The 19,733-nt window shown below is 54.9% G+C and overlaps 2 protein-coding genes across 2 annotated transcripts in view; both read left to right on the forward strand.

Annotated features, from left to right (window-relative positions):
• The first annotated feature begins 337 nt into the window (after positions 1-337).
• AK4 (adenylate kinase 4) lies at positions 338-14,068 on the forward strand. Its single transcript, XM_053985612.1, has 5 exons — positions 338-543; positions 8,439-8,558; positions 9,750-9,922; positions 10,787-10,905; positions 11,592-14,068. The coding sequence occupies exons 1-5, from the start codon at positions 399-401 to the stop codon at positions 11,704-11,706; spliced, it is 672 nt and encodes a 223-aa protein (XP_053841587.1). The 5' UTR covers positions 338-398; the 3' UTR covers positions 11,707-14,068.
• A 1,743-nt stretch (positions 14,069-15,811) lies between these two features.
• DNAJC6 (DnaJ heat shock protein family (Hsp40) member C6) overlaps positions 15,812-19,733 on the forward strand; it is a 42,372-nt gene continuing 38,450 nt past the window's right edge. The window contains exon 1 of the mRNA XM_053984568.1: positions 15,812-15,889. The gene's annotated coding sequence lies outside the window, so the exon portion shown is untranslated. The remainder of the gene's footprint in view (positions 15,890-19,733) is intronic.

The following is a 19,733-nucleotide window of genomic DNA, read 5'->3' on the forward strand; positions in this document are numbered from 1 at the left end:
GCGGGACGTGCCCCGGGAGCCGCTTCCATGGGCGGCGCGGCTCGGGGAGCCGGGATGCAGCGAGCCGGGACGTGCCGGAGCGGGATGCGCCGGGCCGGGATGCAGCGAGCCGGGACGTGCCGGAGCGGGATGCGCCGGGCCGGGGTGCAGCGAGCCGGGACGCGCCGGGCCGGGGCGTGCGGAACCGCGGGGGCCCCGTCGGGCCGGGGGGATGCGCGGGCGGCTCCGGGACTACAAATCCCAGGGTGCCGCGGCCCGAAGGGGCGGGCGGGCGGCGCGGGGGGAGCGGCCGCGGGGTCCCCCCGCCCTGCTGATGTGTCCGGGCGGTGCGGGGGGAGCGCGGCCGGGGCGGCTGACGCGTGTCCTGCCCCGCAGCGCTCCGGCGCCGGCAGCCGGCCATGGCCTCCAAGCTGCTGCGGGCCGTGGTGCTCGGCCCCCCCGGCTCGGGCAAGGGCACGGTGTGCGAGAGGATCGCCCGCAGCTTCGGGCTCCAGCACCTCTCCAGCGGGCAGTTCCTGCGGGAGAGCCTCGGCGGCGGCGGCGGTGAGTGCCCGCGGGGCCGTCCCGTCGGGACCGGGACCGGGAGCGGGATCGGGGGGTCCCTGCCCGCGCATCTCCGGCGGGGCAGCGCCGGGACGAGGTGGGGAGGAGCACAGGGTAGGGATGCGGACGGAGATGGGGGTGGGATGGAGCCGGGGATGGATGGGGATCCGTCTCCGCGGCGGGTGCACCACAGGTTGTTTTCTTCGCGAGGATTTGGCACAGCTCATTCATCGCCTGCTCCTTCCTGCCGGAGCTCAGGGAGCCGCTCGGGAAAAGCGGGATCTGAAGCCGCGGGGTGCCGTGGATGTGCGGTGGGATTATTCTCGCTGTGCGGGGTGGTCGCGGCTCCGGAGAGGGCGGTGTGAAGACCCCACCTGGCCCCGGCGCTGTCCGGGGGCTCGGGGCGTGCGCTGTCACCAATAACCGCATCCTGCCCCAGGGGGTGGCCGGGGATGGATGGCAGATGGCTGGAATGCTGCGGCATTCCCACGGCGGCAGGGATGGACTGGGAACGAGCATTTTTCCAGAGGGAAAACCTGCCGGGAATATCACCGGCTGCTCTGGCCGGGTCCCAGGAGCGGGGAGCGCGGCAGGGGATGGCTGTCAGCACCCACCTCGCACAGTCACCCCTGGAAACCCGGCTTTTAGGGCTGGCAGCCCCCAGGCAGGGCCGTGCTGCCTGTCCCGCGTCCGACATCCAAACCCAAACCCCTGGGAGCTGGGATGTGCCGTGCCTGTGTCCCTCGGCCGGCGAGGGGCTCCTGGTCCAGGCGAGGCTCGGCAGCATTGGGCAATCCCGGCGCGTTTCTTTTCCCAACACTTCCTTCTCTCCTCTGCTAATGTGTGAAAGACCGACCCGGGGGGGGGAAGCTGACTCACCGGGCAGGGGAACGGTGAAACGGCGTCGATGCAAAACAAGCCGAGAGGAATTGGAAGTGATTTCTATTTTAGAAGGATGGCAAAAATAGGGAGGAAAATTAGGGAAGGTAAAGTTTTGGAGAGGTGCATGGTCCGACATGGGCGTTGCACACAGCTCTGCGCTGGTCACTCATGTGAAAATACCCAGATTTCCTTTTGTAAATAAAAAGGACAATAATGTTTTCTTTAGAGGGAGGCTGAAAATTCGGAAAATCTTGATGAGAGCTTTGGCTGAAGGACAGAAAGCTGGGCTGAAAAGCAAGCAGAGGTGCAGCGTGTGGAGAGGGGCAGCACAGTGCCCAGCCAGGAACTGCCACAGCCGAGCCCTGAACCACTGACTGTCCCAAACTTCACTTTTCAGTCCATGCTCTTGCCACAGGGCTCCTCTGGGGACACTGAGAAGCAAGAAGAGCTAGCTGAAGGTGTCTTGGGTACATTCAGAAGGAAACAACAAGGAGAAAGGCAGGGAAAATTACTCAGAAGGAAACCAGCCGTGGTTTGGTTCATCTGGCGTGACATTTGGGTCCCACCTTTGACTCAGCCTTTGTTAGAGCTCTCAGTGAACTCCAGTTATTTGGTTTTTTGGTTTTTGTTTTTGTGGGGTTTTTTTGTTGTGTGTTTTTTTTTTTTTTTGTTTTTTTTTTTTTTTTTTTGCTATTTGCCTTGGACAAGCTGTTACATGACTGTGCTCTGGGGGAAACGAGGTGGAAGCAGCTCCTCTTCCCAAGTTTATCGGCTGCGTCACCAGCTTTGTGCTTTAGGGGAGCTGGGGCTCTGCAGAACCAACAGACTCATTACAGACTCATCATCCCAAAGGCAACTCTGATCCCTGTGTTTTTACAGGGATCTTGGCCTGATGTGTCAGTGCTCCAGGGATTTTCCCGCTGGCCACTGCCAGGCATGAAGTGGCCACAGGCTGAGGGTTCGGGCTCAGGGGCGTGGGGGGCTCCTGCTGCTGGAGGAAGGCTGAGTTCCCAGCATGGAGAGCATTCCAGGCCTCTGCTGGAGCTGGTAGTGGTGGTCTCAGGGAACAAAGACTCACTTTTGAGGCAGGTGAAGCAGCTGAATGCACGGCTGCTGCTGCAGGGCTTCGAGCTGTGCTCCAGCAACCCCCAAGCACATCCGCCCCAGCCGTGTGCCTCCTAATTAGTGCCTGTCAACAAGTGGCTGCTCTGCTGTAGGGAAAGGCCTTTGTAACACCTTGGAAAACTTTACAGGCTGTGTTTTGGTGCCAGGCAGGGGTGCTGGAGGGTGGTGAGCCATTTTTTTGGCCAGCACTTGCCCCGGAGCCCAGGTGGTTGTCTCTGGTGTTGGCAGCAATCCCAGGTCTTAGCAGGACTCTGCAGTTTGTTTGTCAGACAAGTGAATTGCTTGTCCTGGCTTTGGCTGAGGGTCTGTGGGTCTTGTGTCTGTCCCACTGCTCCCTGTCAGGTGCTCTCTTGGAGCCAGAAGTGGCTCCTGTCCCCTCCTCATGACAGGTTTATTTGTGAGCATCCACCGAAGCATGTACAAAACAAAATTCCCTGGGGAGTGTGGGCTGTGCACCTTTCCCACACCTTTCCCATGGACTGTGGCCTTTGCTGGCCACACTGGCTTGGTTGGTGGCCAAGGCTGAGCCCAGGGATGCAGCCAGACCCTCGCTTTTCCATAGGTCCCTGCTGTATCCCTGTGTGTCTACAGGGATCTCTCCCAGTCCTGGCTGCTGCCCTCCAGAAAGAATTCACAGAATCACAGAATTCACAGAATTCACAGAATCACAGAATCACAGAATTCACAGGATCACAGAATCACAGAATTCACAGAATTCACAGAATCACAGAATTCACAGAATCACAGAAACACAGAATTCACAGAATCACAGAATTCACAGAATTCACAGAATCACAGAATCCCTGGGTTGGAAGAGACCTTCAAGATCATGGAGTCCAGCCCAGCCCCAGCACCTCAGCTAAACCCTGGCACCCAGTGCCACATCCAGGCTGTTTAAACACATCCAGGGATGGTGACTGCACCACCTCCCCGGGCAGCCATTCCAGAACTTTATCACCTTTCTGGAAAAGCTTTTTCCTGATATCCAACCTGAATTTCCCCTGGCACAGCCTGAGCCTGTGTGCTCTGGCTCTGTCAGTGCTGCCTGGACGTAGCACACCTGAGCACAGGCACCTTTCAGACCCCACTGTCCACCCTGCAAGCCTGACTTTGGGGCCACATCAGGCTCCTGCTCCCTAAAATGACCTCCTGGTGCTGAGGGCAGGGTGGATGCAGCACCTGTGTCAGGAAAAGGTCCCAAACCTGGGCTGACATCTGTTGTGGTTTCACTGTGGTGGTGCACTGGTGCCTTATTCACCCCCAGGGCTCCTCCTCTCTGTCAGCTCCAGATTGTGTTGCTGTAGCCTAAATAACGGGGAAAAAAAAAACTCCTGGGAAAGGTTTTGGGTAGGGAGAAAGTCCAGGGTTGTGCTGCAGGCTCTGGAGGCTGCCCAGGGCTGTGTTTGGGAACAGCTTCTCCTCCAGCCTGGCCCTGCGTGGCTGCTGGGTGGCCTTGGGGCTGGGACACGTCCCCTGGGGATGGAACATATCCCTCAGGGCTGGGACATGTCCCTTACAAATACCTTACAAATACCACATCCCTTAAATACCCTTACAGATATAAAAAAATGCCACTCTATACCTACAAACCAAATCTATAATTACAATTAAAAAAACCTAAAGAAACCCCAGCAATGATGCATCCTTTTATTATTCAAAAACCCCATTACAATTAAAAAAAAAAAAAGAAACCTTATTATCTCAATAGAAAATAAAGCTAAAAGTAAATGTTTAATAAAACCCACAAATACATTCATCGCTCTAAAACTAACTTAGAAAACAAACAATCCTATCTAAATAAACCAATAACCCCTAAAAAAACCCTAAAAATTAATTTTTAAATTAAATAATTAACCCCTAAAATTAATTTTTATTAAAAATTAATTTAATTTTTAAATTAATTTTTATTAAAAATTAATTTAAAAATTACAAAAAAACCCACATTAAACCAACAAACAATCCCTAAAGTTCTCCAATATTTCTCATTCATTAAAAAAAAACCCCTCCAATTCTTAAAAATTACTTCAAAATCTTAAAAAAAAATTAATAAAATCATAAAAAAAATATAACCACTACAACCTAAACCCCCTTCTCTTTCAATAATCCTAAAAGATAACCTCTTCTCATCATCAGCTGTCCCTTGGGGCTGGGACGTGTCCCTTGGGGACAGCTCAAGGCCACGTGGGGGGAGCCACAGGGAGCTGGGAGTGCCGTGAGTTCCAGGGCAGATTAAAGCCACAGATTCATGGGATTAAACCAGGAGTTGTACGGCTGGGTTTGAGCCCAGCACACTAAAAGCCCTTTGCTACCTGGAGTAACTGCAGAGTAAAGCCCGCAGCCCCGCTGTGACCCAGCCACAGCAACATTTGGTGCTACAGGGTGAGCCCCAGCTCCTCGTGGGGGGACCAGGATCTCCCTCCCTGCTCGGGAAGGACTCCCCAGACCCTGCTCCCCTTTGGAATGGAGGTTTTCCACGGGGCTGGGGGCTGGGAAGGGGACAGCAAATGTTAAATTTGGAGTTTAAACTGCCTGGAAGAAACCCCAAGGGCTGGGAGGTTGGGAGGGTGCTCTCAGCACATCCTGGGGGAATGGAGAGCCCTGCGGGTCCTTCCTGCAAACCTCCTCGGAGAGAGGAGATGTGGCTCTGGAGGAGGGGGAAGCTCCAGGAGCTTCACACACGGAGGGGACGGGGAACAGCAGGGATTGTCCGTGGCAGAGCCGTGGAGAGCTGTCCCTCTGTCCTGGGGCGTGGGAAAGCTGCAGCCCCGGGGCAGCAGGGCTGTGGGGCTCTGCTGTGTTCCCACACTCCGCTCCCAGCCCCGCCTGTGGCTCGGGGTGTTTCTGGCTTGCAGCTCCAGGCCTGGCTCCAGCAGCCCTGCTGAGCCACAGCTGCTCCCTGGGATGGCCATCTGTCCTCAGGTGACAGCCAGACCTTGTGTGGCCTCTCCAGGCTCCTGCGATGGCCATCTCTCCTTGGGGTGACAGCCAGGCCTTGTGTGGCAGCTCCTGGGATGGCCATGCCTGCTCAGGTGACAGCCAAATCTGGTGTGGCAACTCCTGGTCCCTTGAATGTCCATCCCTCCTTGGGGTGACAGCCAAATCTAGTGTGGCAGCTCTTGGTCCCCTGGATGTCCATCCCTCCTCGGGTCCCCTGGATGTCCATCTCTCCTCGGTTGACAGCCAGACCTTGTGTGGCAGCTCCTGGTCCCCTGGATGTCCATCCCTCTTTGGGTCCCCTGGGTGTCCATCCCTCCTCAGGTGACAGCTGGACCTTGTGTGGCTTCTCCCAGCTCCTGGGATGTCCATCCCTCCTTGGGGCCCCTGGGTGTCCATCCCTCCTCGGGTCCCCTGGATGTCCATCCCTCCTCGGGTCCCCTGGATGTCCATCCCTCCTCGGGTCCCCTGGATGTCCATCCCTCTTTGGGTCCCCTGGATGTCCATCCCTCCTCAGGTCCCCTGGATGTCCATCCCTCTTTGGGTCCTCTGGATGTCCATCCCTCCTCGGGTGACAGCCAGACCTTGCCCAGCAGCTCCCGGCTCCTCCCCGGAGCAGCCCAGCCCTGCAGCGAGCTCCTTCCCTGTCAGCCTCTGGCACTGCACAGACCACGTCAATAAATATTAAAAAAAACCCAAAACCCCCCGTTTTTATCGTGCTGATGCCCTCAGGGCTCCGTGCTGTTTGCACAGTCCGCAGGGTGGTTTTTCCATGCCTGTGTCCTTGGCTTTCCCGGGCGGGAATGTGGTGACGCCTGGGCAGTGACAAAGAAGCTGTCATTGAGAAAAGGTGTTTTCTCTCGCTGCCAGCTGGAATTCCTGCCTGGATGGGAGGCGGTGGGATGCGATCCCGGTGACTCAGCCCTGAGTCAGCGCTGCCCCGCTCCCAGGCAGGTTGGATGCTGGATTCCAGCATCCTGCACTTCTGGCCCTGCTCCAAGGAGAAGGAGGCTGGACTTTTCTTCTGCTGTCAGGAGAAGGACTCATCACACACGGCAGGGAAAAATCTGAGCGTTTTCCAGGCAGATTCTTTGGATTCTGGGTTAAACCTGGGAGGGTGGCTGGTCTGGGAGCCCCACCTGCCCATGCAGGCCCCATCCCCATGCTCCCAGGGGATGTGTTCACAGAATTCACAGAATTCACAGAATCACAGAATCACAGAATCACAGAATCCCTGGGTTGGAAGAGACCTTCAAGATCATGGAGTCCAGCCCAGCCCCAGCACCTCAGCTAAACCCTGGCACCCAGTGCCACATCCAGGCTTTTTAAACACACCCAGGGATGGTGACTGCACCACCTCCCCGGACAACCATTCCAGAACTTTATCACCTTTCTGGAAAAGCTTTTTCCTGATATCCAACCTGAATTTCCCCTGGCACAGCCTGAGCCTGTGTGCTCTGGCTCTGTCAGTGCTGCCTGGAGACAGAGCCCAAGCCCAGCTGAGCACAGGCACCTTTCAGGAGCTGTGGAGAGTGCTGAGGTCACCCCGAGTCTCCTTTTCTCCAGGCTGAGCACCCCCAGCTCCCTCAGTGGTTCCTCACAGGGTTTGTGTTCCAGCCCCTCTCCAGCCTCGTTGTCCCCTCTGGATGTGCTCCAGCATCTCAACGTCCTTCCCAAACTGAGGGACCAAGATCTGGACCCCTGCCCAGGCTGGTTCTTCCCTTAGAACAGATGAATCCTCTCCAAGAATTGTTTATCTTGCAAAAACCCCTCCTGCAGCTGAGGAATTCATCCCCAGCCAGGTGCAGGTGCTGCCCACTTGGACACCTCGCTGCAGCCTGGAGAGCCAGAGCTGCCTCCAGTGCAGGATCCTGGGGGTTATTTTTAGAGAGGACTCACACTTGGAGAGGGCTGAAATGTGCTGTCCTCACCAGAAAGGGTACAAAAAATAGATCAGGGAATTGTTCATTTCTGGTGACAAATGCTATTTCAGCTGCTGTGGGAAGACAGCAGAAGAGATGTCCATGGGGTCCAAGGAGAAAGGGGCTGGAGCTCTCCTGGGGCAGGAGCAGAACTTGTCCCACACAGGGATGAAGAATATTTCCATTTTCCAAATGTATTCTTTGTGTTTCTGAGGGGCTGAAAGAAAATCACAGCAAACATCCATCATGGAATGGTTTGGGTTGGAAAGGACCTTAAAGCTCATCCAGTTCTACCCCCTGGCATGCCAGGCTCACCTCCCACTGTCCCAGTGTCCAACCTGGCCTTGGGCACTGCCAGGGATCCAGGGCAGCCACAGCTGCTCTGGGAATTCCATCCCAGCCCCTCCCCACCCTCCCAGCCAGGAATTCCTTCCCAACCTCCCATCCATCCCTGCCCTCTGGCAGTGGGAGCCATTCCCTGTGTCCTGTCCCTCCCTGCCTTGTCCCCAGTCCCTCTGCAGCTTCCAGAAGCAGCTGAAGCTGAGGGCTGTGGGAGAGCCAGGCAGGAGCCCAGGAATGTGCCCTCACCTTGCAATTACCACAGTTATGTTCTCAAGGATGTGATCTTGGGAATCATTTTCTTATCTGAGCTTATCTTACGTGGGGACTGTGAAATCTTCCAGCCCTGGGGATGGGAAGCAGGCTCAGGTGTTTGGGACAGTCCTCACCTGTGCCCACATGGGAGCCATCTCCTGAACCAAAGGAGCACGTCCAGGGCTTCTCTCTCTGTCAGCTGAGGGCTTGGCTGAGGCCCAGCATGTTCCTGCTCTCAGGTATCTCAGGAATTCCCGCTCCTCCACCCCAAAATCACTGTGTGGCCTTTCCATCACGAGCAGAGCGATGCTGCCAAAAATCTCCCAGAGAGAGGAGGCCAGGCAGAATTTGAGGGGGAGTGATATTTTTCAAGTGGAAATGTCGTGATGTTATTTTTTTTTTTCTTTTTCATCTATTTTTCTTTCTTGTCTTGAGCAGAAGCTGGAGCCTTGGCCCAGCAGTACCTCGAGAGAGGCCTCCTGGTGCCTGACCACGTCATCACGCGCGTGATGATGGCCGAGCTGGAGAAGCGGCGGGAGCAGCACTGGCTGCTCGATGGTGAGTCCAGGGGGGGAAATCCCAGCCCCTTTGGGACGTTCCTTTGTTCCCGATGGTTTGGCAGCCCCAGGAGAGAGACAAAAGGCAGGAGCTGGAGGTGGGAGGAGAGGCAGGAGCTGACCTGCTGGCAGGGACATTTCCCGCTGGCCTCGGCACGTGCGTGTCCAGCTGAGCCCTTGGCACGTGGCCGGGAAAGGGAAGGGCAGGGAGAGGAGCTGGGTGTTCCACAAAGCAGGGCAGGGCTGGAGACATGCCAGGGAAAACTTCTTCCCTCCTTCACGTGTGTGTGTGTGTGTGTGTGTGTGGAGCAGCTCCTCAATCTCAGCCCAAAAGCCACCTGAGGTGGAGGGATGGGAGATGCTGAGGGCAAACAGGCACGGCCTGGGTCCCTGGCCATGGCTGGAAGGAGAATCAAAGAATCCCAGAGTGGTTTGGATTTGGTGAAACCTTAAAGGTCATCCAGTGCCACCTCTGCCATGGCAGGGACACCTCCCACTGTCCCAGGCTGCTCCCACCTGGCCTTGGACACTGCCAGGAATGTGGCAGCCACAGCTGCTCTGGGCACCTGTGCCAGGGCCTGCCCACCCTCCCAGGGAACAATTCTTTCCCAAAATCCCATCCATCCCTGCCCTCTGGCAGTGGGAACCATTCCCTGTGTCCTGTCCCTCCATCCCTTGTAAAAGATCTCTCTCCATCTTTCTTGTGGGCTCCCCTGTGGTCTTTAAAGTCCCTTCCTATCCAAACCATCTGGGATTCTGGAATTCTCTGCTCCAGCTGCTCACTGGCTGTCCCAAGGAGGACAGGACCATTTCACTGCAGTCTCCTTGATGCCCTCCACATCAACCAGCAGTTTGTCCCCAGTCTGTGCACAGCACTCTGTTCCCTTCACGTTTTCCCTGGTCATTCGGGCACTCGTCCCTGTTCTGCCATTGCCTGTGCCCTCCTGCCTGCCCCCAGCCCCCGTGCAGGGACAGCAGCCACCACCCTGAGCCCCGGGTGTCACATTTCGGGAGCTGCTGCTGCTGCAGGAGCTATTTTTTCTCGGAGCCATATGGTGGTGCCTGCCTTTCACACCGCTTGTGCCGCAGCGGGGCTGGGCCTGCAGCTCCGGAGCTGCCTGAGGGATGAGTTTGGCTCCATCCTCGCTGCTTGCCAGCCTCTCATGCCCATTCCTGTGCCCTGCCCGCCCAGGTTTCCCTCGGACGCTGGGGCAGGCCAAGGCTCTGGATGGGATCTGCGAGCTGGACCTGGTGATCAGCCTGAACATCCCCTTCGAGACGCTGAAGGATCGCCTGAGCGCCCGCTGGGTGCACCCCGCCAGCGGCAGGGTCTACAACATGGACTTCAACCCTCCCCACACCCAGGTGAGAGCCCCGGCGCCGCCTGGAGCCGCCCACAGAAGGGAAACTTGGGAAAAGTTTCTTTTCTCTGCAGGAGCTGGGAGCCTGAAGGAGCTCTGGGCGTGCGATCCTGGGTGGAAGGGCTGAGCGCCGTGAGGAATTGCGCTAAATGTTCTGAGGGATTGTGCTGAACCTGCCTGAGGGACTGTGTTAAACCTTCTGAGGAACTGTTCTGAGGAATTGTGCTAAACTTTCTGAGGAACTGTGCTAAACTTTCCTGAGGGATTCTGCTAAACTTTCCTGAGGAATTGTGCTAAACTTTCCCGAGGAAAGCGGGATTGATGCAGACAGTGATGCCTTGTGCAGGCTGATCTAGAGCAGAGGCTGGGCAGAGTCACAGAATAAAGCAGGGATTTATGGAAAGGATCTCCTCCATGGATCCACCTTGGGCAGCACCAGAGCCCAGCCAGGGCTGCAGCCAAGAGGAACCAAAATGGTCCCAAAATGCACGAGCGCTCCCGGGGGCTCTCACTGGGATCAGCTCTGCTCCATTTGCACCTTGCAGTTCATTGTCCCATTCCAGCTTTAGCCCAGGCACTCCCATCCTGCTTGTTTTTCTCTCTCCAGCCCACGCTGTTTGTGCTCCTGGGCCTGAGCTTTGGATCATTTGTCCTTGGTGCCCAGCTGGAGCAGGAATTGTTTTGTGTCCCTGCTCTGTGCAGAGAGCTCAGCATCCCCTGATGTGAAGCCCAGACCCACACACTAAAGCAGCTCAGAATGTGAAAATAGAAAAGCCCAAACCTGAGGCATCACCAGGCCGAGGCATTTGGCAGCTGCAGGGTGGCTGATGGGGTGGGTGACGTCCCTGTGTGCTTGGTGTCCCCTCAGGGTGTGGATGACCTGACGGGAGAGCCGCTGGTGCAGCGCGAGGACGACAGGCCCGAGGCCGTGGCTGCACGCCTCAGGAAGTACAAAGATGCTGCCAAGCCCGTGATAGAGCTCTACAAGTGAGTTGGGCGTGAGCAGAAACCACAGCAGGGCTGTCAGAACAGCCACCAGGGCTCTTTGTCCCCTGCCCACATCCCAAAGAGCCCTGGCAGGTTTGTGGGGTCAAGCCCTGAGCCTGGACGGGGCCTCCCTTGGAGGAAGGAGGGTGATCCAGAGAAATTCCCAGCTCCTGTTGGTCCTGCTGGCATCATCACATGGGAGGGGTATTTTGGCCTAGATCCAGGGTGGGACATGCCATGAAAAATCCATCCAGGACCCGAGGGGTTTGGCTGAAGCACAGGGAGGTTGGCAAGGGGCAGGAGAAGGGAGCTCAGATGGATCTGCTGGGAGCCCAGGGGGGTTCCAGGGCTTGTTCCTCTTGTGGGGCTGCTCTTCCCTGGAACTGTGGGGCTGCTGTTCCTGGCCAGTTTGGGAATAATGGATTGCTGCAGGGTGGTAAATCCACTGCTCAAAGGGAGTAGAAGCCCAGGAGTGTTTTTAAGCACATGGGGGGCCAAGGTTTCCCTTGCAGGGGAAGGGGGAGAATTACAGAATCCCAAAACGGTTTGGGTTGGAAGGGACCTTAAAGCCCATCCCATTCCATCCCTGCCATGGGCAGGGACACCTCCAGGGTGCTCCCAGCCCTGTCCAAGCTGCCTTGGTTGGGATGGGCTGCTCCTGACTTCTCCCACCTTTTTTTTCCCAGGAGCAGGGGCATCCTTCACTCCTTCTCTGGCACAGAGACCAACAAGATCTGGCCCTACGTGTACACCCTGCTGTCCAGCAGGATCCCACCCGTCCTCTCGGAGGAGGAGCACTAACCAGCTTGTGCCAAGCACCAGGATTTCATTCCATCCTGGATTTGGTTCCCAGTGCAGTGCCAGGGCTGTGCTGGGCTTGGGTGATCATGACTGGGTGACATTGGTGGGTACCAGTCACAGCCAGGATCAGATCTTTGTTTAGAAGGTCAAGTCTGCTGGAATTAGGGTTTTTTTTCCCCTCTTTTGGGGCTATGGAGTTTTCCTGCCTGTGGTCCATCCCGCACTGGTGATGCTGACCAGGGCATTGGTCATTCCAGGTTTACACAGCTTTGCCATGGTGTCCTTGCCATCCCTTTCCAGCCCCAACCCCTGGCTGAGCCCACATGTGCCATCCTGTTGCTCCACAGGACCATTTTCTGCTGAGGACTCTCTAGGCTGAGGCTTTTTTCTCTATAAATTATTTTCTATTAAATGTATTTCTCAGAGAAATAAAGCTCTAGAAAGCAACAACTTAGCCCAGTGGGAATTTTGGGAGCAACATGGAAAACGTGTGTACAAAGCTGAGAGGTGTGAGGATCACATTTACAGCATGAATACACGTAAAAGAGGCAAAAACTTGGAGAGGAACCTCTCCCTTGTACTCCTTCCATGGGGAGAGCTGAATTCCCTGTTGGAAAAAGCTGCTGTACAGGTTTTTATGGAATGCTGTGACACTCAGCAGGACCCGGGCTGGGGATGAGTTGCACTCCTTTGTGCTTTCCTGGTTTATAGCTTTCAATACTACAAGATAGCAATGTCCTAAGAGTTTCTCCCAAAGATTTATCTCCACGTTTGCTTCAGTTTTTGGGGAGAAATCAGCTCATTCCATCTTCTGTGCTGCCTTTGTCCCCGAGGTCCCCTGGCCAGGGGGTCCCTTCAGCTGCTCCTGCTGCGTCCCCCAGCAAAGTGACTCCCCCCCCATGAAATCCCAGAGATCTTTCCTTCCTTGGGATGCACCCAGGGCCATGGCCAGGTGTTTTCCCACAATTTACAGCATCCTTGGATTGTGTTGGGGCTGGGCTTTTCTCAACTGGAAGTGCTGTCACCCTCTTTTTGTAGGATGCAGTGCCCGAGCAATGGGGACAATTCTGGTCTCCTCGAGTTGCCTTATTTTATAGACTATATTTAAGGAAGAAATATAAAAGCAAGATGTGCTTTCGTAAAGGTTTAAAACAAACAAAAAAAAAGGTGCTGAATTTTAGCATCACCTTCTGGGAATTGTGCATGGAGCTGCTGGATCTGCAGGGAATTCTGCTTCTGCCAGCAGGGCTCACAGGAACCTGGCACTGCTGGCACCTCTTGGATTAATCAGAGCACCTTTCTGCTGCTGGATGTCCCTGGGTTTATTTTTCCTTTCTTTTCCCTGTGGCCCACAGCAGGGAAAGAGAAATGACCAGATTTTTTAGGGATCTTTCCACGCGTGAAACTTCAGCTCCTGCCTGGGTTTGTTCATCCCAGCTGAGCATGCTCGTGCTGACCAAGGATCCCCTAAAATTTGCTTCATCCTGGTGCTCTCCCCAGTGGAGCCAGAGTGGGATCACTGCCCACATCCCCCCTGCTCACCCCTGCCTGGGGAGAGGCCAAAGTGCTCCCACCCTGCTCCAGGTGGGAATTTTCCAGATGGGAGCAAAGGGATTGTCAGGTCTCACTGCTGTCCCAGGAGGCCTTTCCATGCCCTCGTGCTGGGAGGCTGCAAATCTTCCAGCTGGCAATGAAAGCCTATTTCAGAAAGATTTGGGATTTTCCCACAACCTTGGGATGAAGGTCTGGGCTGGTTTTAGACACAAATCCAGAAACAGCCAAAACCTGTGTGCTGCTTTCTTTGGAACAGCTCTGGGCAGGAGGGGAGGAGGTTTTAGGGGGCTTTTTTAGGATATAAAAACAGCTGAGTGCCAGGCAGTGGGGCTGATCCCTGCTTTGCCTTGCCCTCTCCTTGTGTCCTCTCCCTCCCTCCTGCAAAATTCCTCCTGAAGAGACAATTCCATGCAGCCCAGCACAGGACAGGTCTGCAGATGCCTTTTGCAGGCTTTGAGCCTTCTAATGGGTGTAGAAATCCCGTGGCTGTGCATGCATCCAGCCCTCGGGATTGAATTTTCTACCAGACCTGTTGCATTTTCCGAGACCAAATTCCAGCAGGGAATTTGTCCCTCGCTGTGTCCCTGCCGTGCTCCCCTTCGGTATTTTACTGTGAACCCCAAACCTTTTGTAAAGTCACAGCAATTTTGTACTGACCCGAGATACTGTGTGGAGGGAGGAGCCTCTCCCGCCTGGAATGTCACGCCGAGTTTTCTTCCCGGAGTTTTCTTCCCGGAGTTCCTTCCCGGTGAATCGCTGCAGCTGTGTTACTGCTCTCAAGATGTAAATAAAGATTTTCTCCTGCTGATCCCTGTGCTGGCAGAGTCTGTGTGGGTTACGCCTTGCCAAGGCAGCAGGGCCAGTGTTGACCTGGAGTTCCTTTGTAGGAGCTGAGGAGGAGGAGGAGAGGGGAAGAAGAGGAATCAGAGCATCCCTGCCTGAAGGTGGGAAACCCCTCAGGCTTTGGGTTTGGACACGGTGCAGCTCTTTGGGTCCTTTATCTGATATAATCCAAAACATTGGTTAAAAATTTGCTCCAGGCCCCCTATCCTTATCCCAGAACCCCAGAATTCCAGAATCACTGAATCCCAGAATCCCAGAATCCCAGCCTGGTGTGGGCTGGGAGGGTCCTCAAAGCCCATCTCAATCCACCCCCCTGCACATAATGTGGTTTAAATTTCTTTTTTAACTTCTCCCTGATAAAAATCCCGGGGAGCATTAGGACAGGGAGGCTCTGGCCGTGTCCTGTGCCCCGGGTAATCCATCACGAGTGCTTGGGATTGGGAATCGGGAACTGGGAATTGGGAACTGAGCTCCCGGAGCGGCAGTGCCTCCTCCCAGTGCCACCAGTTCGCTTGTTGCTGTCATTCCCGAATAACAGCTCGGGGCACTCCCTGTTTGGAGTGAGCAGAGCCTCGGGAATGATGGGAGACTGGGAAAACAAGCTGATAAGCAGGGAAGCTGCAGCCGGGGAGGTGGGGGAGAGCCCCAGTCGGCGGGGGGAATGTCGCGATTCAGGGTCGTGACAATCCGGAGGCGGAGCAGGGATGTGCGGGCAGAGAAATCCGAGGAGGAAAAAAAATCAACGTAAGCTGGAATATGAACTCAGTCTGAAAACAAAAGCTGGGAGGTCAAAAAGCAGAGGAATGTGAGCCAAAATCCAGCTGGGATCAAAGGCTCGGCTTTCCCCGAGTGCCACCCGGGGAGCTGGGAGGGCACAGGGGACACGTCCCCACCCTACAGCCTGACCTCAGCCCCGGCTGGAACGGAAAGCAAAAGGAAACGGCCTCAAATTGCACCCGGGGAGGCTCAGGTTGGATATTTGGGAAAATTCCTTCATGGAAAGGGTTGTCCAGCCCTGGGTGGATGAGTCCCAGTCCCTGGAGGGATTTAAAATCCCTGTGGATGTGGCACTTGGGGACATGGGGCAGTGCTGGGCATGGCTGGGCTCGATGGTCATAGAGGACTTTTCCAGCCCAAATGATTCCATGATTCCAAATATTTGTTTACTGCATCACTGAAGTGTTTGTCTGCCTGGTACCCGGGGAAGTGCCCCAGGTGTGCCTGGATCAGCCCCATTCCCGGGGCTGCAAATCTTGGACAAGTCACAGGCCCTGCTGAGTCCACCCAGCAACATTCAGCATTCTCCAGGGGGAAAAAAAATCAAGGGGAAAAAAGCGAGGAAAAGAGGAAAAAATAAAAAAGGGAAAAAAAAACCCCAAAACAACAAGGGGAAGAAAAAAAAAAAAAAGAGCAAGGGAAAGGAAAAAAAATATAAAAAGAACCACCCAGTCAAGGGAAAGGAAAAAAAAATTAAGGAAAACAACAACAACAACAACAAAAAAAACCCTGCTGAGGTTTGCGCTGCAGACTCCAGATCCCACTCCAGGCCACATTTTAGACGGTGTGATATGTCTGCCTCCATCCCCATCCTTCCCTGAGTCTCTGTAATCCCAAAAATAACCCGGGAGCGGCACGCAGCTCGCAGGCAGCGGCGGCAGCAGCGCCCCGCCGGGAGCGGCCCCGCCGCCGATGCCGGGCGGAGAAGCGGCGTGCGGGACACGGCCGCGCTCGCCACCGCTCCCCGCAGCCCCCGGCAGCCGCAGGATGCACGGGCCCGAGCAGCAAGGTAAGGGAGAGCTCCCCGGAGCTCATGGAAAAGCGGAGAGAGGGAGAGCGAGAAAATTGGGGGGTGTTGTGTCGGGCCCGTTTGTGCTGAGTAATTGGGGAAGGCGCGCTCGCATCCCGGGATAAGGAGAGAATTCCCTGCTTTCCAGCCGGTTATGTAATAGGGCAGAGGGAAGGGATAGCACCCAAAACTGCTGGGCCGGGCAGGGAAGGCGAGGAGCTGGGATTTGGGGATGTGCACCTGGGCATGGAGTGTTGGATACCCCCGGGCTGCGCCGGCCCCGCGGTGCCCGACAGGAGCACGGACGCCTCTTCTCGCACCCCAAAATTGGGGGTTGCGCTTTTCGGGCTGCCTGGGAGCTCTGCGGCCGCATTGAATGAAATAAGGGGATTTTCCGGCTTAAAATAATAACTGTAGCTTCTCTGCGGCCGGAGCTGGACCTGCTGCGGGAGGGGGATTGGCGGCGATGTCAGCGCACAAGCGCTGCCATCCAATGCTGATCCCGGCCTTTCCCTGCCAATCCAGCGGGAAGCTGACCTTCAACCCCCCACTCTGCTGTGCCGAGGCAAACACAGGGCTGCATTCCCTTTAAAAAAAAAAAAAACAACTATTTCGGGCCAAAAAAAAGGCTCAGATCTGTAGTTGAATGCGGACATCGCTGCCTCGGCTTCGGCGCTGCTGAGGCAGCCCCGGGCGGGCGCTCCGGGAGGGGACGGCGGTGCCGGGGTTCCCCAGGGCTCCAGGTAGGTGTTTATCCCCCTCACGGCTGGAAAACAGCCCATAATTCCCGTCTGGCTGCTGTGTTTGTGCCCGTCATTATCATAGTCTTGTTTTGGATACTGCCAGGGAGAGGAGGAGGAAGAAGGAGAGGGAGAAAGAGGAGGAGGAGGAGGAGGAGGGTGAAGAATGTTTTGGGCAAACCCTCAGGTCTGCAAACTCCCGACTTTATTCTCCCTCCGCAGCTGGACTAGGGCCTCCATCTTCTGCTATCCCTCCAAATGTGGATTTCTCTTAGTCATAGCCTTCCCTGAGAGAAAAAAAAAAAAAAAAAAAAAAAAAAAATCCCATAAAGGCAGCGTACGGAGCGATTCCGGCGGCACAAGCGGCGTGACGGCAACACCGGTGCCTCTAAATTTAGCCAGCCGTGGCACAGCCGCCTTGTTTGCATCCCGGGAACGCTCCCGGCCGAGGGATGCAGCATTTTGGAGAGGCTGCAGCCCTTAAGGAGGCACCGGGTTTGTCCTTGAGCCGGGCTCTCGGCGGCAGCGGGAGCCCCAATGTTGAATTGCTGACCCGACTAATCCCCGGCGCAGCCTAATCCCGGAGCCTCCCGCCTCGGAGCCGCAGGTTTGGGGCAGGATCTGCTCCAATCCCTCCTGCTTCGCTGGGAAAAGGTGCTGGGCTGCGTGGGGAAGGGAGGTGATGGATTGTAGTGGGGAGAGCCTGGGAGCCGGAGGTTCAGGCACGTTTTGGGGTGGGAGTTGGGATGTTGGGGCTCAGCCCCGCGGGGTTGTGTTTGGGCACACGCCCGGCCTCTGCTCAGGGGCTGGAATTCCCTTTGGGATGGGAATTGGGATTGTCAGCACAACAGGGATGTGGCAAAGCATGCAACTCATCCATGGCAAACATCCCGATCCAAAGGGGTGGCTGCTCCTCTCCCAGAATCCCAAAATCATCCAGGTGGGGAAAAGCCCTCTGAGATCATCGAGTCCAACCATTAATCTAGCTCTGCCCGAGCTCCAGGGATGTGAGGATGCTAAAAACCACTAGAGCTGCCCACAGCTCCCAGATTTTTGGGAACACGGCCTGGAAATTCCAGAATTCTGTAGATGTAGCAGGCAGAGATGCTGTAACTCCCATAAAAATTGGATTATAGATGCTTCTTCAGGGGTGCATAAAGCAGCCATGGGAAACTCTCCAATTAAAATGCCATAAATAGGAATTTATTATTTATATGAAATTATAAATAATTAATGGTTCCTACTAATAATTCTATGATGTTAATGTTTTTACAAGAGGTTTAGTATATGATTACAATTTTAAATAGTATTATACCAAACTAGAAACAGTATTTTATGAGCTCTTGCAGTCCCAAAAGTGGATGAGGCCCTGTTTGATGGACGCAAACAACATATGGATTTCTTTCTCTTGAATAACTCCTTGTCTTCAGCAGCCAGAAATCATAAGGATGGGAATTTTGATCCCTGAATTAAGGCTGGGAAAGGGAGAGATGGAGAAATTGGGGGTGCAGGGCAAAATCAGGCAGGGAGACTGAGACCAGGGGCAGAATTTGCTCCAAATCCTCTGAAATGGGATTTCCGCCATGGAGGAAAATTTGAATTTATTCCCTTCGCCAGACCATGATTGGAAGCGAAAAAGAAATGATCCTAAAACCAATTTGAATTCCTTTTCCAAGTGAGAGTTTTCACGGAAAACTTTGCAGGAAGAGCAGGTTGCTCTCGGCCAGCTGAGGTTTCTCTGATGTCTGTGAAGGGTGGGGTGCACCAGGCTCTCCCTCCCATTCCCTGCTGGCATTCCTTCCCCAGCCTGCCAGCTTTGGGAGGGTTTTGAATCCCCACAGAGCTCCCGCTGAATGATTTCAGTGGCTCAGAGTTGAGTCAGCACTCTCCAGCTCTGTGCCCATGGGGTTTTCCATGGATCTGTGTCCTGGGGACATCCCAGGAGAGCATTCCCAGTGGAGTGACCCTGAGGAACCCACCCAGTGCTGAAGGGGGGTTTGTCACCTGTCCTGGTGGAAATGGACACCAAGAGAAGGGTGAGGGACAATCCCAGCCTGATCCCTGGGTGAGATGTCCCCAGGGATGTCCCCAAGATCAATTTTCATCCAGAGCCAAGGAATTCTGGAATGGTTTGGGCTGGAAGGGCTCAAAGCCCACCCAGTGCAGCCCCTGCCACGGGCAGGGACACCTTCCCCTGTCCCAGGCTGCTCCAGCCTGGCCTTGGGCACTGCCAGGGATCCAGGGGCAGCCACAGCTGCTCTGGGCACCCTGTGCCAGCTGAAATCTATTCCCACACCAAACTGGGTGTTTGTGCCTTGAACAACATCCCAAAGCTCAGAGCAGCACATGGATTAAAACCAGGATGTGGGAGAGAGCAGCCCTGTGGGGTTTGTTGGAGGAACCCTTTGGAAATGATGCTCATTTATAAACCTGAACCCAAACTGCCTCTGTCAGGACCTGTAAGTCACCACAAGCTGAGACAAATACAATTTTAGAATATTTTATATCAGCCAGAGTAGTAAATCTTTAATAATATTTTTCCTATTAATTTTAGGTAAAAACCTAAATTCTGGCAGAAGGTCCAACCACATCAATGGGGTTGTGTTCTTGTGCTACCAGACCCTTCTGTATCTTCCTGCCCTGGGCCTCTCTTAAACATCCACCCAGGAAAATCCATCCCAGCGAGGCCTGGAGTGAGAACACCTCATTCCCCCTCAGGAAACCCTCACCCCATCCATCCTGAGGGGAAGGGATGGCAGCCCCAGCTGTGATTTCCCTCTGTTTTCATGGAAAATCGGATTTCCCTGAGGTCTCAGAGCTACCTGAGAGCACGACCTGAGCATTCCCATCGAGTTCTCTGCTGCTGGGGCCTGACCCTGAGCTCAGCAGCTGCAGCTGATGCAACCCCACAATGACACTTGGTTGTATAATTTTCCTCCCTGTTTTCCCCACCAGCCATTTTCCAGTGCAGACAACACCCAGTGCCCAGATTTTCCTCAGGATTTAACCACTTACCTCACAGTGAATGGGAAATGATGAATAAACAGCAGTTAGGCCACAAAATATCTGATTTTTACCAAAATACCTGATGGTGAATGGCTGTG

This window comes from Vidua macroura, chromosome 9, assembly GCF_024509145.1.
Source record: "Vidua macroura isolate BioBank_ID:100142 chromosome 9, ASM2450914v1, whole genome shotgun sequence".
In the NCBI taxonomy this organism is placed as follows: Eukaryota; Metazoa; Chordata; class Aves; order Passeriformes; family Viduidae; genus Vidua; species Vidua macroura.

Coding starts and splice junctions, on each gene's coding strand:
- AK4 (XM_053985612.1), top strand. CDS start 399: ATGGCCTCCAAGCTGCTGCGGGCCGTGGTGCTCGGCCCCCCCGGCTCG. Junction 9,923..10,786: donor TCAACCCTCCCCACACCCAG/GTGAGAGCCCCG, acceptor GTGTCCCCTCAG/GGTGTGGATGACCTGACGGG. Junction 10,906..11,591: donor CCCGTGATAGAGCTCTACAA/GTGAGTTGGGCG, acceptor TTTTTTTCCCAG/GAGCAGGGGCATCCTTCACT.